This window comes from Colobus angolensis, unplaced genomic scaffold, assembly GCF_000951035.1.
Source record: "Colobus angolensis palliatus isolate OR3802 unplaced genomic scaffold, Cang.pa_1.0 Scaffold144, whole genome shotgun sequence".
NCBI lineage: Eukaryota > Metazoa > Chordata > Mammalia > Primates > Cercopithecidae > Colobus > Colobus angolensis.
The window spans coordinates 3,371,341-3,389,092 of NW_012114533.1; the positions used below are offsets into that span (position 1 = coordinate 3,371,341).

A 17,752-nucleotide genomic window follows, 5' to 3' on the forward strand; every position below is an offset into this window, starting at 1 on the left:
AGGCGCCCGCCAGCTTGTCCGGCTAGTTTTTTGTATTTTTTAGTAGAGACGGGGTTTCACTGTGTTAGCCAGGATGGTTTCGATCTCCTGACCTCGTGATCCGCCCATCTCGGCCTCCCAAAGTGCTTGGGATTACAGGCTTGAGCCCCCGGCCCGGCCTGAGACAGAGTCTTACTCTGTTGCCCAGGCTGGAGTGCAGTGGCGTGATCTTGGCTCACTGCAACCTCCGCTTCCTGGGTTCAAGGGATTCTCCTGCCTCTGCCTCCTGAGTAGTTGAGATTACACTACAGGTGGGCACCACTGTGCCAGCTAATTTTTGTATTTTTTTTTAGAGACAGCATTTGACCATGTTGGCCAGGCTGGTCTCGAACTCCTGACCTCGTGATCCACCAGCCTTGGCCTCCCAAAGTGCTGGGATTGCAGGCGTGAGCCACCACGCCTGGCCCCTATTTTCTTCATCCATTTAAAGGGATTGATAGGAAAGAAACCTCAGATTATTAAAAGGTGAAGAACATTTGAAATGGACTAATGGTAATTGGGGGCTGACTGTTAGAACATTCTCGCTTTACAGCAAATGTTCTTTTTTCTACTTTATTATTTTTTGTCATAGCAATATTATATATTCATCATAGAAATACTAGAAATGGGAATAAGTGAAAAGAAAGGAAAAAATCAGTTTCTGTCACCTTTAACACTTTTTCCAAATATGTGCATTTGAAATATTTTTCTCTTTTTAACAAAACTATAGTTCTTTCATAAACTTTTTTCAGCAATTCACATTAGATGTAGCCTAGGCTGGAGTACATTGACGCAATCTCAGCTCAGTGCAACCTCCATCTCCCAGGTTCAAGTGATTCTCCTGTCTCAGCCTCCGGGTAGCTGGGATTATAGGCGCATGCCACCACAACCAACTAATTTTTGTATTTTTAGTAGAAACGAGTTTTCGCCACGTTAGCCAGGCTGGTCTTGAACTCCTGACCTCGGGTGATCCACTGCCTTGGCCTCCCAAAGTTCTAGAATTATAGGTGTGAGCCACTGTGCCCGGCCTTATAAGAGTATTTTATTATATGGACATGGCATAGTTTATTTTCCTGGGCCCTTTTGCTTTTTTGGTTTTTTATTGAGACAGAGTCACTCTGTCACCAAGGCTGGAGTACAGTGGCGTGCTCTCGTTCACTGCAGCCTCCGCCTCCTGGATTTAAGCAATTCTGCCTCAGCCTCCTGAGTAGCTGGGACTACAGGCATGCTCCACTGCTCTCTACCCAGACCCTTTTGAGGAAATTTTAGTTCTTTCTGTTTAGGTTGCTTCTAAACTTTTTTTTTTTTTTTTTTTTGTTGAGAGGGAGTCTGGCTCTGTCGCCCAGGCTGGAGTGCAGTGGCGGGATCTCAGCTCACTGCAAGCTCCGCCTCCCAGGTTTACGCCATTCTCCTGCCTCAGCCTCCCAAGTAGCTGGGACTACAGGCGCCAGCCACCTCGCCCAGCTAGCTTTTTGTATTTTTTTAGTAGAGACGGGGTTTCACCGTGTTAGCCAGGATGGTCTCGAACTCCTGACCTCGTGATCCGCCCGTCTTGGCCTCCCAAAGTGCTGGGATTACAGGCTTGAGCCACCGCGCCCGGCCTAAACTTTTTAAAACATTACGCATCCCTTGATGAACATATTTTTGTGCCCTTGTCCAATTATTTAGTAGAATAAATTCCTAAAAATGGGCTCCTGGGCTATAAGGTTTGATTTTTTTTTTTTAAAGTAGGTAAAGTATTGAGGTTTGATTTTTTTTTTTAAGTAGAAAAAGTATTAAAGTTTTAATTTACTCCCCTATCCCTCTTTGCCCTAGATTTTAACTTTTAAAATGAAAGGACTTGATAAAATTGGCCTTTCCCTTCATTTCACATAATTTCTGCCATAAATTACCTGGAATACTGTGGTATATTTGCTGTATATGACACAACTAGATTAGATTCTGTCTGAGGGATTTACTTATTTTTTTTTATTTTTTGAGACAGAGTCTCACTGTCGCCCAGGTTGGAGGCGCAGCCTCCACCTCCCAGGTTCCAGCGATTTTCCTGCCTCAGCCTCCTAGGTAGCTGGGATTACAGGCACATGCCACCATGCCCAACTAATTTTTGTAGTTTTAGTAGAGACAGAGTTTCACCATGTTGGCCAGGCTGGGCTCGAACTCCTCACCTCAGGCGATCTGCCTGCCTTGGCTTCCCAAAGTACTAGGATTACAGGCATGAGCCACTGTGCCCAGCCTGTCTAAGGGATTTATAATTTATGTTATATTGGGTGGCATTTTATAAATGCAATCATATTAATATGTGCAAATATGCTTAAATGTATCATTGTTCACAGTCTTATTGTGGGCAAACTGTGGCTCTAAATATGAGGTTAAATTGTGCTCTAGAATTGCACCACTTTGTTATTAGCTACCAGATGGCTACCAAAACTCAAAGGTGGAATTCCAGGTTAGAATGCATATGGTTTGCCTGCCTGGGAAAAAACTGGAGACAGAATAGCTGTTGGTCAAGAGCATAGACTCTAGAGCCAAGGTAGGTTCAGATCTCACCTCTTCTACTTACTGGGGCAGTTACTTAACTTTTCTCCCTTCCTTATCAGTAAAATGGGGACAATAGGGTGTTATGAAGCTAAATTAATATTTGTAAAATACCTAGAACAGTGCATGACACATGTAGTGCCATATAAATGTTTGTTTTCTTTTCTTTTTGACACAGGGTCTCTCTCTGTTGTCCAGGCTGGTGTGCAGTGAAGCTATCACAGCTCACTGCAACCTCAGCCTCCCAGGGTCAGGTGATCCTCCCACTTCAGCCTTCGGAGTAGCTGGGACTACAGGCACGTGCTACCATGCCCAGCTAATTTTGTTTGTTTCTCACTATGTTGTCCAGGCTGGTCTCGAACTCCTGGTTTCAAGTGATCCTCCCGCCTCTGTCTCCCAGAATGGCTGGGACTACAGGCACGTGCTACCATGCCCAGCTAATTTTGTTTGTTTCTCACTATGTTGTCCAGGCTGGTCTCGAACTCCTGGTTTCAAGTGATCCTCCCGCCTCTGTCTCCCAGAATGCTGGAATTACAATCATGAACCACTGTGCTCAGCCAGTATGACCTTTTTTTTTTTTTTTTTTTTTGAGACGGAGTCTTGCTCTGTCGCCCAGGCTGGAGTGCAGTGGCGGGATCTCAGTTTACTGCAAGCTCCGCCTCCCGGGTTCTCGCCATTCTCCTGCCTCAGCCTCCTGAGTAGCTAGGACTACAGGCGCCCGCCACCTCGCCCGGCTAGTTTTTTTTTTTGTATTTTTTAGTAGAGACGGCACCGTGTTAGCCAGGATGTCCTGGATCTCCTGACCTCGTGATTCGCCCATCTCGGCCTCCCAAAATGCTGGGATTACAGGCTTGAGCCACCGCGCCTGGCCGACCTTTTTTTTTTTTTAAATTATTTTGTGCCTGTGAGGTTAAAAAGTATCAGTTAAGCTCAAGTCCTCATTGATCTCAACTTCTACCCCAAATCCCAGGTCCTTCCCTGAGACAAACTCTGGGATGAATTTGGTGTCTTTTCATTCCAGACCTTTCTCTGTACACTTATATATTTTATATATATGTGTGTGTGTGTATATGTATATATGTGTATGTGTATGTGTATATATATATGTGTGTGTGTGTGTGTATATTTTTTTGAGACAGAGTTTCACACTTGTTGCCCAGGCTGGAGTGCAATGGCATGATCTCGGCTCACTGCAGCCTCTACCTCCTGAGTTAAAGCAATTTTCCTGCCTCAGCCTCCCAAGTAGCTGGGGTTACAAGCGTGTGCCACCACACCAGGCTAATTTTTTTGTATTGTTAGTAGAGATGGGGTTTCACCATGTTGACCAGGCTGATCACTCCTGACCTCAGAACCGGCCTCCCAAGGTGCTGGGATGACAGGCCTCACGTGAGCCACCGCGCCCAGCCTATATGTTTATATAGAAATATATATGGGTTTTTGCAGATTTTCCTTTCTTTCATCTCTTTTCCCTGTTCTCTATTTTCTTATAAAATCGTGCATTTTCTTAAAAAATTGTGGCATGTTGTTGTGCACCTTTCTTCTCCCCTGGTTCATTTAAGTGTAAATGTTTGGAAGATGTGAGCGGGACATTCCGGTGAATCACTCCTGCCATCCCTGTTCCTGCTGTCCTGGGATCACCCAGCTGAAATCTGCTCTGTGATAGCTTTAGGGTTCATTGACTAAAGGAGGGGGATGTTTGGGGTCCCTTGGTTAAGCTCTGGGTGAAAGACTGCAGAAAGAGGCCCAGGGGCAAACTAAACAGGCAACTGCTAGCAGCCCACTTTACAGTTTTGCCTCTCATCACAAGAGATGGCTGGGCCTTTGGAATTCTTCCCTTTTGAGGGAAAGCATTTCCCACCCAAAGCAACAACAAAAAGGTTTAGCATGGGGTAGAAAAGGAAGAGATAATAATCTTAGATTCAAACTCCCGAGGTGGAATTTTGAGGGTTTTAGGACTAGGAAAGGACACCAAATAGAAAGGAAGGTGTTGATCCCAGGTAGTGCTGGGCCTGCTGGTGCACTTCTCAGTCCAGTACGCTTAGGGTTCCAGCTCCATCCTTTAGGACGAGCCCTGCTGTGATAGCCCGGGTGACTTGCGCGATTCATATGTAAATATGGGAAGCCTGAGGGAAATGCCGACCCTATTCAAAGGATTTTAGGGGGTTGTGGAGCATTCCAGAGCTCTGGGAAGATTCTACCCTGCCTGCCTCCCCTGAGGCCCACACCTCCACACACAGCCAACTCTGGGCGCTGCAGGTAGGTCCTGTGGGAGCCAGCACAGAAGGAAGTGGAACAGGCAGCCTCTTCGTCCCCACTCAAGGGCACCTGGGATCTGGCCAGAAGCTCAAAATTTTCCCCATTAGAGAAAGAGCCAGCTTTCTGAGGCAAGGGAAGGGTGCATGGCTCTATTCTTTAGCTCTGAAGTGTGTGTGATGGAGTTGTGGAAAGCCGTGGGCTAATGACTCCCTTCCTTAGAACTTCAGGAAGTGAACCTGGTAATAATGTACTAACCGGAAAGGGTTGGGGGTGTCTTGAGAAGGAATGGAATCAGGACTTGGGAAGGGAGGTAAGCCACAACTACTGAAGGAACCCCACAATGAATTGTTTTATCACAGGAAGTAAATTTGTGCAACAGTCCCAGCTCCTTTAACATGTGCAGGGCTATCCTAGGAAGAAAGAGCTCATCTGCACATTTTATTGTTCTCATAGAAAAGTGGAATTTTAGAGTCTGCACAGGGCACTTGTCTGCTTGGTACATTTTGCCAAGTGCATTTACCATCTATCAGGTGCAGATGGCATATTCGGGCCCATTGTGGGAGAAGGACTGATGTTTGTTGGGTTATTACCTTGTTTAACTCCCTCAACTACTGTGCAAAGCAAGTAGTAGTATCCTCGTTTTATAGATTGGGAAATTGAGGCCAAGAGATAAAAGTGGACATTTCCAGGGCTCCCCAGCTACATAGTGGGGAAGTGCAAGATTCAAAGCTTCTTTTTCCACCACAGCTGGCTGAGGGTGAAGGCCACCTTCTCCCGCTTTGTTGTCCGAGATACTAAAAATTTTATTTTTTTAAGAGACGGATGTCTCTCTATATTGCCCAGGCTGGTCTCGAACTCCTGGGCTCCAGCAATCCTCCTATCTCAGACACCCAAAGCGCTAGGATTACAGACATGTGCCACCACGCGTGGCCCAGATACTAAAATTTTAGAGCTGATATTTTTATTAGAATATATGTGGCATAAAGGAAAAAGTTTTTATTTATTTATTTTGTTTTATTTTTTGAGACGGAGTCTCGCTCTGTCGCCCAGGCTGAAGTGCAGTGGCGCAATTTCGGCTCACTGCAAGGTCCTCCTCCCAGGTTCACGCCATTCTCCTGCCTCAGCCTCCCGAATAGCTGGGACTATAGGTGCCCACCACCACGCCCGGCTAGTTTTTTGTATATTTAGTAGAGACGGGGTTTCACCATGTTAACCAGGATGGTCTTGATCTCCTGACCTCGTGATCCGCCCGCCTCGGCCTCCCAAAGTGCTGGGATTACAGGTGTGAGCCACCGCGCCCGACCAGGAAAAAGTTTTTATACTTAACAGTCATTTCAAGCCAGACTTTCAAATTTGACTTAATCTTTGAAAACTCTCTTTGAGTGTTAATAAATGTTTGTGGCACCTGAAGGTAACCTGTATCTTCAGAAATACCTTGGGTTGCCAGGAGCATTGACAACATGCCTGTGTAGTCCCAGCTACTTGGGAGGCTGAAGTGGGAGGATCGCTTGAGAGCCCCAGGAGTTTGAAACCAGCCTGGGCAACAGCCCCCTCCTTTACAGAAAGAGGAAGAGAAAGAGGAGGGAAAGACACCTAGGGTTTTATTAAAATTGCGGATACCCCAGTCCCACCCAGATTTGCTGACTCTGAATCCCAGAGGTGGTGTCCAGGAAACTGCAATTTAGTGAAAACATCCCACAGGGGTTTTTAGTTTGGGGTTTTAAAAATGTCTGAGGTTTTAAAGGCTGCTCAAGAGTAAACCCCATTTTCCGGTGGGAGGGGAGGGCATGCTGGTAGTGTTAAAGAATTGTTATTGTTTTTCTCCATTTTAAGGAAATAAAAATCTAATCCATAGGCTGGCTGGCTTCTGATTGATGAGTAAGTGCTTGCTGGTACTTTGTGCTTTCAACTACTATAATTAGTAGAATTTTGATTCTCAGGAGAGTACACAGTGGTTTCCAGGGAGTTTTTAAGATTTGCAGCAAATAAGCCCCTGACCTTTTCTCATTGAGATTCCAGGCCTGGGAAACCAAATGGTGCAGGATTAAGTACACAGGATTTGGATTTAAATATATTTAGGTTCTAAATCCACAACTGCCATTTACTCACTGTATAACCTCAGACAAGTTTGTCAGCCTCTCCAAACCTGGATTTTCTTACCTATTAAATGGGAGTAATAATACCTGCTTAAAAATTCTGATGTGGGTATAAAATGAGTTCAGGGATATAATCTGTAAAGTACCTGGCATGTGATAGGAATTCACTAAATGTTCTCCTTCTCCAGATCTTTTTAGTCTTGTATTTAAAATGAGTTTCTATTCTCAACTTGGCACTAATGAGACCAAATTTGGGATTGAGAGTCTGTTGCTTTGAGATCACAAAGAAAATTTAAAACAAGGCTATTAAAAATAAATTTTACATATAACACAATGAATTTAGAATCATAATTGAACACTGATGAAATGAGGATTATGCTTCAAGTTTTGCCATTCATTCTACCAAAAAGTTCAAGAAAGAGCTTTTTCTGTCTTTTTAATTTTTATTTTGAATAATATCAAATATACGGAAAATTGCAATAGTACAATGAAACTCCTGTATACATTTTATACAAATTCACCAATATTTAACATTTTGCTGTTTTTATCTCATTCTCTCTCAAACCCCACTCTCCACATGCAGGTTTTTTTTTTAATGAACTAAGAGTACATTGCATATATCGTGCCCCTTAATAAGTTTCAGTGTGTATTTTGTATGAACATGGATTTGTTTTGAGACAGAGTCTTGCTCTGTCTCCCAGGCTGGAGTGCAATGGCGCAGTCTTGGCTCACTGCAACCTCTGCCTCCTGAGTAGCTGGAAATACAGGCAAAATACAAATTTTTGTATTTTTAGTAGAGATGGGGTTTCACCATGTTGGTCAGGCTGGTCTTGAACTTCTGACCTCAGGTGATTCATCCGCCTCAGCCTCCCAAAGTGCTGGGATTACAAGCATGAGCCATAGCACCTGGCCAGACTTTTTTTTTAACCTGGACTGGAGTGCAGTGGCACAATCTCAGCTTACTGCAACCTCTGCCACCCAGGCTCAAGCCATCCTCCCACCTCAGTCTCCTGAGTAGCTGGGACTATAGGTGTGTGCCAGTCCATGCCCTGCTAATTTTTGTGTTTTTTGTGGAGATGAGATTTTACCGTGTTGCCAAGCTGATCTTGAACTCCAAGCTCAAGTGATCCACCAGCCTCGGCCTCCCAAAGTGCTGGGATTATTGGCATGAGCCACCATACTTGGCCTAAAATGGTGATTTTCTGACTCCATTATTTCTTCTTATTTATCAGCTGACATTCTACCATAAGAAAGGGCTTTCTCTTCTCCCCCCTTTATTTATTTTCTTATCTGTTATCAATATGAACTTACAGATTATTTTATTCAGTGAAATAATCCATTGTTGTGCTTTTTCATTTATACTCAAATTGTGCCAGATTGGCCAGTGGGAGCCCCTTCAAGCTGGCTTCTGTGCCCTTTGACCTGTCCCCACAATGTTGTTGAGTACTTCTTCACTTTCTTCCACATTTCAGGCTCAGCTATACCTTCTCTGTCCCAGCCCTGGAATTAGCCATTTCTCCAAAGAAGCCTGCCTCCTTTTAGTGGAGAATGGCATCTAGAAACCAGAATTTGGGTTGTATTCTAAAACACTGCAATTACTCAATTTTTTTTTTTTTTTTTTTTTTTGAGACAGGGTCTCTCTCTGTCACCCAGTCTGGAGTGCAATGGCACTATCTCGTGTCACTGCAACCTCTGCCTCCTGGGTTCAAGTGATTCTCATGCCTCAGCCTCCTGAGTAGCTAGGATCACAGGTGTGTGCCACTGTGCTTAGCATTTTTGTATTTTTAGTAGAGACCGGAGCTTGCTGTGTTGGCCAGGCTGGTCTCGAACTCTTGACCTCAAGTGATCCGCCAGCCTTGGCCTCCCACAGTGCTGGGATCATGGGCATGAGCCACTGCACCTGTCCCAGAATTCCTGACTTTTGAGAGAAAGCAGTGTGGAAAATTTTTTGGAGAATAAAATCTGCTGTGAAGGCCGACTTTCCATAAGTAGTTTGAACACTTGTGTTTTTGCTTCTTAAATCTGGGTTAAAATATTCCTGTAATTATCCTCAGACTTACTGGTATATTTACATACCAAATTTGTAGTTGTTTAATTGGATCATGAGGAATTTGATAAGAGACTAAGCAGAGACTGATTGTTTCACTGTTGTTCTTTTCTGTTGCTTATTACCGTGTTTAATGCTCATTTCAGATGAACAGATGCTGTTCCATGTTTATAAATAACCCTCATCCTATGTATCTAAGTAATAGATCATTGTAAAAGCTAATGACAGGATACATATTTATTTTTATTTTTAGAATAATGCAGTTTAGATCTTAGAGATTCTTATACTTGAAAATACCATTGATAAGCTCCATGTTTATAGTAAGTTTGTATCTACTAGGACATTTGAGGTAACAACCTGTTTGTAAGTTTTGGTTAAGGTTTTCATAGGGAAAATCTAAACCTTTTTTTTTTTTTTACCTATTTCATTATATGCTAATGTTAACCTACCATTACAGTGACTGGAAAATGATAGGTCCTATAATTATCCAGTTCTTTGATGGATAATTTGTTATTTTTTATTTTACCCTTAGTTGGCATTGTTTTGTGCTCCCCATAATATTCTGTTTAATGTGCTACATCTGTATTTTGAACTTCCAGCTTGTTATTTCTGGTGCTTTGATCATGGACCATGTTTTATATCTGATTAAGTGAAAGCAAGTCTTTATAAGGTCAGACCCCTCTAAACCTCTTTTGCAAGGAGCTTGTAGACATGCTTTGTTCACTCAGTGGGCTAGCTGCTACATTTTAGGACACATTCTCAAAATGGTATTGTACAGGTTGGAGTTCTCTCTGCAGTGATGGCTTTCTAAGCACTTCAGCTGTCCCTGTTTACAACTGACATGTGCGATCTGATTTCCTGAGGGTTGACTATAGTGAGACCTTTGGTTCTCAAGGAATGGGTTCTCTTTGCCTCAAACTGTGGAAGGGTCCTGCTTTTATACCCAGAGCTGCTAACCAGTTCTCTTTTCCCTTCTAGAAATGACGCTTCTCTCCTCCCAGTCTTCACTGGTGGCCCCTTCTGGGTCTGTGTCTACCGAAAATCCAGAGCAGAGGATGCTGGAGAAGAGAGCCAAGGTCATAGAAGAACTTCTTCAGACAGAAAGAGACTACATTCGGGATCTGGAAATGTGCATTGAGAGGATCATGGTACCCCTGCAGCAGGCACAGGTGGGAACTGGGAGACAGAGTTAGCTTGACCTTGAGTATGGTCCTCCAGGCCAGAAGCATTAGGATATAGGAGGTTTCACCACAGATTTATTTGATTTGAAGTAGAAACTGTGACTGTGAATGCTACTGTTCTTAATCAAGGGCCTCAACATACGTGTGTCATCAACTTAAGCCTTCAGCATCTTGCACTTGTCAAGTCTACTGTTAACCTACCAGCCACTGCAGTCACTCCCAGGACTCCTCCTGTTTCTGTGGCTCCTGAAAACAGTTCCAGGGAGTCTGAATCGTGGCCCTCATGGAAGGCTGAGTGATGATATAACAAAGCCTAGGGGTGAGCGGTTACGTGACTGTAGTATCTGTTTATATAGAGTTTATCCAGGAAACCCTTACTAACATGTGAGTAGGCTAGGGACTTTTCTGGATGCTGGAGGTAGTAAGAAAAGGGTAACAGTGTCCCGGGGTTGATAGTCCTTATTGCTTGTAACTTGACCGGCTGGGCTGGGCTTGGGTTTACACCCTTGGAGCATTCACTTCCAAGTCCTTCTGTAGCAGCTGGGCAGTGCCACGGGATGTTGGGCGTGGGTGGGAATTTGTATCCCAGTGCATTTGTAGACCAAATTGGCTCCATTACCATACTAAAGTGCTCATGGGGGTGGCAGAGAATAGTTGGATCAAGGACAAAGGATGACACTAAAGATAATGATGGGTATTTCTAGTCTGGAAACTTCGTGAACGTGAGTGAAGAAAGTGACCTTCAGCAATTTTTCTATAATTCTTGAAGAGCTGTTCCTAAGATGATTGAAATACCATTAATCTCATTTCCGTGCATCTTTATGTTTTGTTTCCTTTTCTCAGGTACCAAACATTGATTTTGAGGGACTTTTTGGAAATATGCAGATGGTGATTAAGGTCTCGAAGCAATTATTGGCTGCTCTGGAAATCAACGATGCTGTAGGTATGAGCTCCTGTGTTGTTTCAGAAGCAGCTTTTTAAAAACACTTCATGCGCGGGAGGAAGGGGCCTTCCTGATACTGAGTAACTATGCCGCCGGGAACATACAGGTTTAGGTACTTAGTTCAGAGGTTACTTGTCCTCTGCTTTCCTTCTGTCTCATCCTAGTTTGGGGTAATACAGGATGTTAGCAATAAAAGAAGTTTTGGATGTCATACAGTACGACGTTTATTCCACACTCATGGTTGCAGCCCATTACTGGGTAATGAGATCAATTTATTTTTCAAGAAAATAAAATAGAAAATATCAGAATGCGGCCAGGCACAGTGGCTCACACCTGTAATCCCAGCACTTTGGAGGCCGTGCCAAGAGGATCACCTGAGGTCAGGAGTTTGAGATCAGCATGGCCAACATGGTGAAACCCTGTCTCTACTAAAAATACAGCTGGGCGTGGTTGTGGGCTTCTGTAATCCCAGCTACTTGGGAGACCAAGGTGGGAGTATTGCTTGAGTCCAGGAGGTTGAGGCTGCCATGAGCTGAAATCACGCCGTGAGCCACTACACTACCGCCTGGGGGACGGAGCAAGACTCGGTCTCAAGAAAAAAAAAGAAAATATCAGAATGCACTGTAAGTTTAACTAGCAATTTTTGAAACTTATCTCTTTTTTTGACACAGGATTTTTACTCTGTCGCCCAGGCTGGAGTGCAGTGGTGCAAATTCTGCTCACTGCAGCCTCAACCTCCCAGCCCCAAGCCATCCTCCCCACCTTGGTCTCCCACGTAGCTGGGAATACAGGCATGTGCCTTCACGCCCAGCTAATTTTTGTAATTTTTTTTTTTTTTTTGTAGAGACAGGGTTTTGCCATGTTGCCCAGGCTGGTCTCAAACTCCTAGGCCCAAGTGATCCCCCAATCTCAGCCTCCCACAGTGCTGGGATTACAGTTGTGAGCCACCACAGCTGGCTGAAACTTTTATTTTCATTTCACATATATGTGTGCTGAGTCATAATTTAAAATATATTTATGTGGGACATTCTCAAAATGTTTTTAAAACATTAATCTAGTTCTTATAAACAAGGGAACTTATTGGTTATCCATTGCTGTATAACAATTGCACCGAAACTTAGCATCTGAAAACATTAAACATGTATTACCTCGCTGCTTCTGTAGGTCAGGAATCTGGAGGGAGCTCCGCTGGGTGGTTCTGGCCCGGGATCTCATGAGGTTGGAGTCAGTTGTTGGCCTGGGCTGCCGTCATCTGGGGCTCAGGGATCTGCTTCCAAGAAAGCTCACTCAGCTCTTCAGGCCTCAATTTCTTGCCACATGAGCCTCTGCCTGGGCTTTCCTCACAATGTGATGAGTCATGAGTCACCTAGGGTGACCTATGAGAGAGAGCGAGAGACAGAGTGAGAGCACGCAAGAGTAAGCATGCCTGAGACAGGAGCCACAGAGTCTTCTATAACCTGATCTTGGAAATGACACAGCATCACTTCTGTCATATTCTGTGGGTCATACAGACCAGCCCTGGCACAGTGTGGGAGGGGACATCCTATCATTTTGCTGCTTTATTGGAATCCTAATTACAAGAGGCTACTCCAGTTCCAGCCATGACACTATACACAACATCCAGCAGAAAGAGTGACCCCTGTGTCATTTTAAGACTTTGCAAACCTTTTCCAGAGCTCCCCGATCAGATATCTTATTTCTCGTTGGCCAGAAGTGGGTGACATGCATGCAGCTAAGCTGATGGCTAGAAAGGGGAACGGGTCATGACGCTGGATTACACTAGATGGAATTTACCTGACTCATCTGGGAGAAAAACGGACACAGGAACAAAATCAGGGTTCTGTCCCCTGAAGGGAGGAGGAAACAGCTCTGGGATGTTGTAGCATGGTTAATGTTTCCTGAATGTTTCTCTCACCACATACCCTCTCAAGATAGGTCCAGCTGGATCTCAATTGTTCTCTACAATAGACAGCCCTCTGAGGTTTAGGCACTATTGTTTCTTCTTTTTTTAGACAGGGTCTCACATTGTTATCCAGACTGGACTGCAGTGGCACGATGATAGCTCACCCATAGCCTCGATTACCCAGGTCAAGCAATCTTCTCACCTCAGCTCCCTGAGCAGCTGTACTATAGGCATGTACCATCAGGCCCAGCTAATTTTTAAATTTTTGTAGAGATGGAGTCTCACTATGTTACATAGGCTAGTCTTGGTTGCCTGGCCTCAAGCGATCTTTTCTCCTCAGACTCCCCAAATGCTGTGATTATAGGCACGAGCCACCACACACCTTTTTGAGACAAGGTCTTGCTCTGCTGCCTAGGCTAGAATGCAGTGGCGTGATCATGGCTCACCGCAGCCTCGACCTCGCAGGCTCAAGTGATTCTCCCACCTCAGCCTCCCAACTAGCTTTTTTATTTTTAGTGGAGATGAGGTCTTGCTCTGTTACCCAGGCTGATCTTGAACTCCTGAGCTCAAACGGTCCTCCCACACTGCTAAGGTTACTGGTGTGACCTACTCTGCAGCTGGTTTAGGTACTCTTTATCCTGTTTTACAGTGAAGAGACCGACACTTAGAGGGAAGGTAATTTGCCCAGATCACATGGCTAGTAATTGAAGGAACTGGCATTCCAACTCAAGCCTGTCAATGCAAATGCTATTAGCCTCTACACAAAATACAACTGTGTCTTTTGCATTTTCTGGAACAGTTAGAAAAACTGGAGCCTGAGGTTCTTGCCCTTAGTCTAACCAGAGAGGTCCGGGAAGTTGAGGAAGGAGACACACACGTTGAGTTGGGCAGAAGGAAATCACAGTGACCTAGTTTTAGTGTGATGGTGAAGCATAAACGCCAATGTATACGATTTTTTTTTTTTTTTTTTGAGACGGAGTCTGGCTCTGTGGCCCGGGCTGGAGTGCAGTGGCCGGATCTCAGCTCACTGCAAGCTCCGCCTCCTGGGTTCGCGCCATTCTCCTGCCTCAGCCTCCCGAGTAGCTGGGACTACAGGCGCCCGCCACCACGCCCGGCTAGTTTTTTGTATTTTTTAGTAGAGACGGGGTTTCACAGTGTTAGCCAGGATGGTCTCGATCTCCTGACCTCGTGATTCGCCCGCCTCAGCCTCCCAAAGTGCTGGGATTACAGGCTTGAGCCACCGCGCCCGGCCAATGTATACGATTTTTTTAAGGCACTTGAAATAAGTATCTCTGGGTCATTTATTTGTATTAAGAAAGAAATGAGGTAAAGCTGGCTGCTATCTAAAAGGGCTTAATTATAAATTAAGTGGTTACTCATTTTTCTTCCAGTTTATTACCTGTTGTCGTGCCTGGGGCTCTCAGGTGGTTGGAGTTAAACCAGCTTCTGCAAGGCACCTTCTCCCCTTAGGTCTGATTCAAATCAGAAATGAGAGTCTTAGCATCTGTGTCTCTTATAGTGTACTGTACCTTACATTATGACAGTAAACTGGGGAATGAAAGCAAATGTCCACAACCCCACCTCCATAAGATAGCACCTGCATTTATTTTTTCTTCTTCCCTTCGCTTCTTGTCCAAAGTCAAACGAGGAGTTGGGTAGCAGGCTTCAATGTGTTGAAGACACAGAGAGGTGGTGGAGAGGACTCGACACTGAAAGGCTGAGACCCAGGCGCGAGAACTAATTTTTAGAGGAGGAATGGTGGGTGGTGGGGCCTGAGGGAGCCAAGACTGAGAGCATCATGCCGGTGGCTCTAGCAGAAGACCAGGTGGTGCGTTCAGTGGGGGATTCACAAAGGACAAACGAAGTCTGAAACATCCGATGAGGGAAGGCTCTGAGAAGTCTGTGAAGGGCAAGACGGGCAAAGGGCAGGTGACCGAGGTAGAGAATGATCAAGCAGCACCGGGAGACTCTGGGTACGTGGTCACAGGTGGAAAAGACTGGCTTTACGTGATTTTAAACACATCCCATGGAGAGCTATGTTGTTCATAATGACCCAGGATGTGTGTTTCTGTGTGTGTCTGTGCTTAGTTTTACCATGTCCAATGTTTTCCTTTTCTTTTTTTTTCGAGACAGTCTCACACTGTTGCCCAGGCTGGGCTGTAGCAGTGTGTTCACAGCTTACTGCAGCCTCGACCTCGTGGGCTCAAGCGATCCTCCCACCTCATCCTCCCTAGTAGCTGGGACTACAGGTGTGTGCTACCACACCCAGCTAATTTTTATGTCCGATGTTTTCTGATACTTTCTTTTCTATTTGATCAGCTGGACATGTTGGCTCACACCAGTAATCCCAACACTTTGGGAGGCTGACGCAAGGCGGTCAGATCATGTGAGCCCAGGAGTTCTGGACCAGCCTGGGCAACATGGGAAAACCCCATCTCTACAAGAAGAAAAAAAAAAAAGTCCATTCTATCTCATCAAAACACTGCTGACTGTGACCTGTTAAGTATATTTCGTGACCCAGAGTTTGAAAGAGATTAAGGTGTAGCTTTGCTAGTTTGTAATTGATGTAGAATAGTCACTGTCAGGGAAGTTGAACAGCAAATTGAGTGTAAATCATCAGTCTGGATGGTGAAGATTCTGAGAATGCAGCTAGGGAAAGGGCTGCAAAAAGAACAAGGCAGACTAATGTAGAATGGTGAAACCAGATGAAGACATGGGTGGCTTAGGGATTCCAAAGTTGCTGTGAAGGCTGGGTGCAGTGGCTCGTGCCTGTAACACTTTGGGAGGCCAAGGTGGGCGGATTGCTGAGCTCAGGAGTTCGAGACCAGCCTGACCAACAAGGCAAAACACCATCCCTACAAAAAAATAGAAAATTGGCCGGGTATGGTGAGGCACACCTGTAGTTCCAGCTATTTGGGGGGCTGAGGGCAGAGAATTGCTTGAGCCCAGGAGGTCGAGGCTGCAGTGAGCCGTGTTCAGCCTGGGTGACAGAGCAAAACCCCATCTCTTAAGAAAAAAAGAAAAAAAAAAGTGGCCGTGAAGATGAAAAGGGAGCCAGCCTCGCCCCCACTGCTGTGACTGGTAGGTTGCAAGGAGTAGACAGAAGGGAAGCTTCTGGCCAGGTGCAGTGGCTTGTGCCTGTAATGTCAGTAGTTTGGGAAGCCAAGGCGGGAGGATTGCTTGAGGCCAGGAGTTCAAGCCCAGCCTGGGCAACATAGTGAGACCTCGTTTCTACAAAACAGCAACAAAATTACCCAGGTGTAGTAGCACACACCCAGGTGTAGTAGCACACCAGGTACTTGAGAGGCTGAGGCAGGAGGAATCCTTGAGCCCAGGTGTTGGAGGCTGCAGTGGGCAATGGTCGCGACACTGCACTCTAGGATACAGAATGAGACCTTGTCTCAAAACAATTTTTTTTTTAAGACAGAATCTCTCTCTGTTGCCAGGCTGGAGTGCAGTGGCACGACCTATGCTTATTACAACCTCTACCTCCTGGGTTCAAACGATTCTCCTGCCTCAGTCTCCCAAGTAGCTGGGAATAAACCACATAGTAGTAGCTGTGACTTTGTCACCAACAGAAGTCACATGTTCCTATCACATTAGGTTGTTGCAAATATCTTGAAATTTCAGTAACCCTCAACCAGAGGCAGCCAATGTTACCAATGTGTGTCACTCCTCACCCTGTGACAGTATGGGGATTGTTAGACTCAGTGCTACATTTGGTTATTTAATGCCTTATAAAGAAGTAATATGGCTGAGGCTCACGCCTGTAATCCCAGCACTTTGGGAGGCCCAGGCAGGTGGATTGCTTGAGCCCAGGAGTTTGAGCTTAGGCTGGCCAACATGGCAAAACCCTGTCTCTACTAAAATTACAAAAATTAACCAGATATGGCAGCGTACATCTGTAGTCCCAGCTGCTCAGGAGGCAGAGGCGGGAGGATCACTTGAGCCTGGGAGGTACAGGTTGCAGTGAGCCAAGATTGTACCACTGCACTATAGCCTGGGCAACAGTGAGACCCTGCCTAAAACAAAATAAATAAAATAAATAAATAAAGAAGTATATAGGTTATATCATAAGTTGGAGGTTTATCATTGTAGGTATTTTAATAAACTTTGTTCATAGTCTTATTTATGCACAAAAATGTTAGAAACTGCTGCTGTAGAAGAACCCCGTCTCTACTAAAAATACAAAAATTAGCTGGGCATGGTGGTGTGTGCCTGTAATCCCAGCTACTCAGGAGGTTGAGGCAGGAGACTCACTTGAACCGGGGAGGCAGATGTCGCAGTGAGCCGAGACATACCATTGCAGTCCAGCCTGGGCGACAAGAGCAAGACTCCATCTTGGGAAAAAAAAAAGAAAAAAATAAAGTAAGGGGGTCCTTATGGTGTTCTCATTACACATTACATCCCTACATGGAGAACGCTCTCAGATGCCTGTCTTGGCCCGACTGCAAAGGGACTGGAGGCTCTGTTTCAGAGGCGTGTGTGTGTGTGTGTGTGTTCTAAAACAAATACATGAGCCTGGGCAACATGGCGAAACCCCTCTCTACCAAAACTACGAAAAATTAGCTGGGCATGGTGGCATGCACACGTGGTGTCAGCTACTAGGGACCCGAGTCTGGGAGGTCGAGTCTGCGGTGAGTGGAGATTGTGCCACTGCACTCCAGCCTGAGTGATAGAGTGAGACTCTGTCTCAAAAACATAAAATAAAATGAATACATACATACATGGATGACATGGCTTTCTAAATTTTGCTTTAAATGATTACAACTT

At 45.0% G+C, this 17,752-nt stretch overlaps 1 protein-coding gene across 1 annotated transcript in view; it reads left to right on the forward strand.

Annotated features, from left to right (window-relative positions):
• Positions 1 to 17,752, forward strand: part of DNMBP (dynamin binding protein) — a 93,166-nt gene that overhangs the window by 45,376 nt on the left and 30,038 nt on the right. Inside the window, exons 4-6 of the mRNA XM_011935585.1 lie at positions 9,931 to 10,121; positions 10,977 to 11,093; positions 14,834 to 14,952. Coding sequence (XP_011790975.1) covers positions 9,931 to 10,121; positions 10,977 to 11,093; positions 14,834 to 14,952 — 427 coding nt within the window. The remainder of the gene's footprint in view (positions 1 to 9,930; positions 10,122 to 10,976; positions 11,094 to 14,833; positions 14,953 to 17,752) is intronic.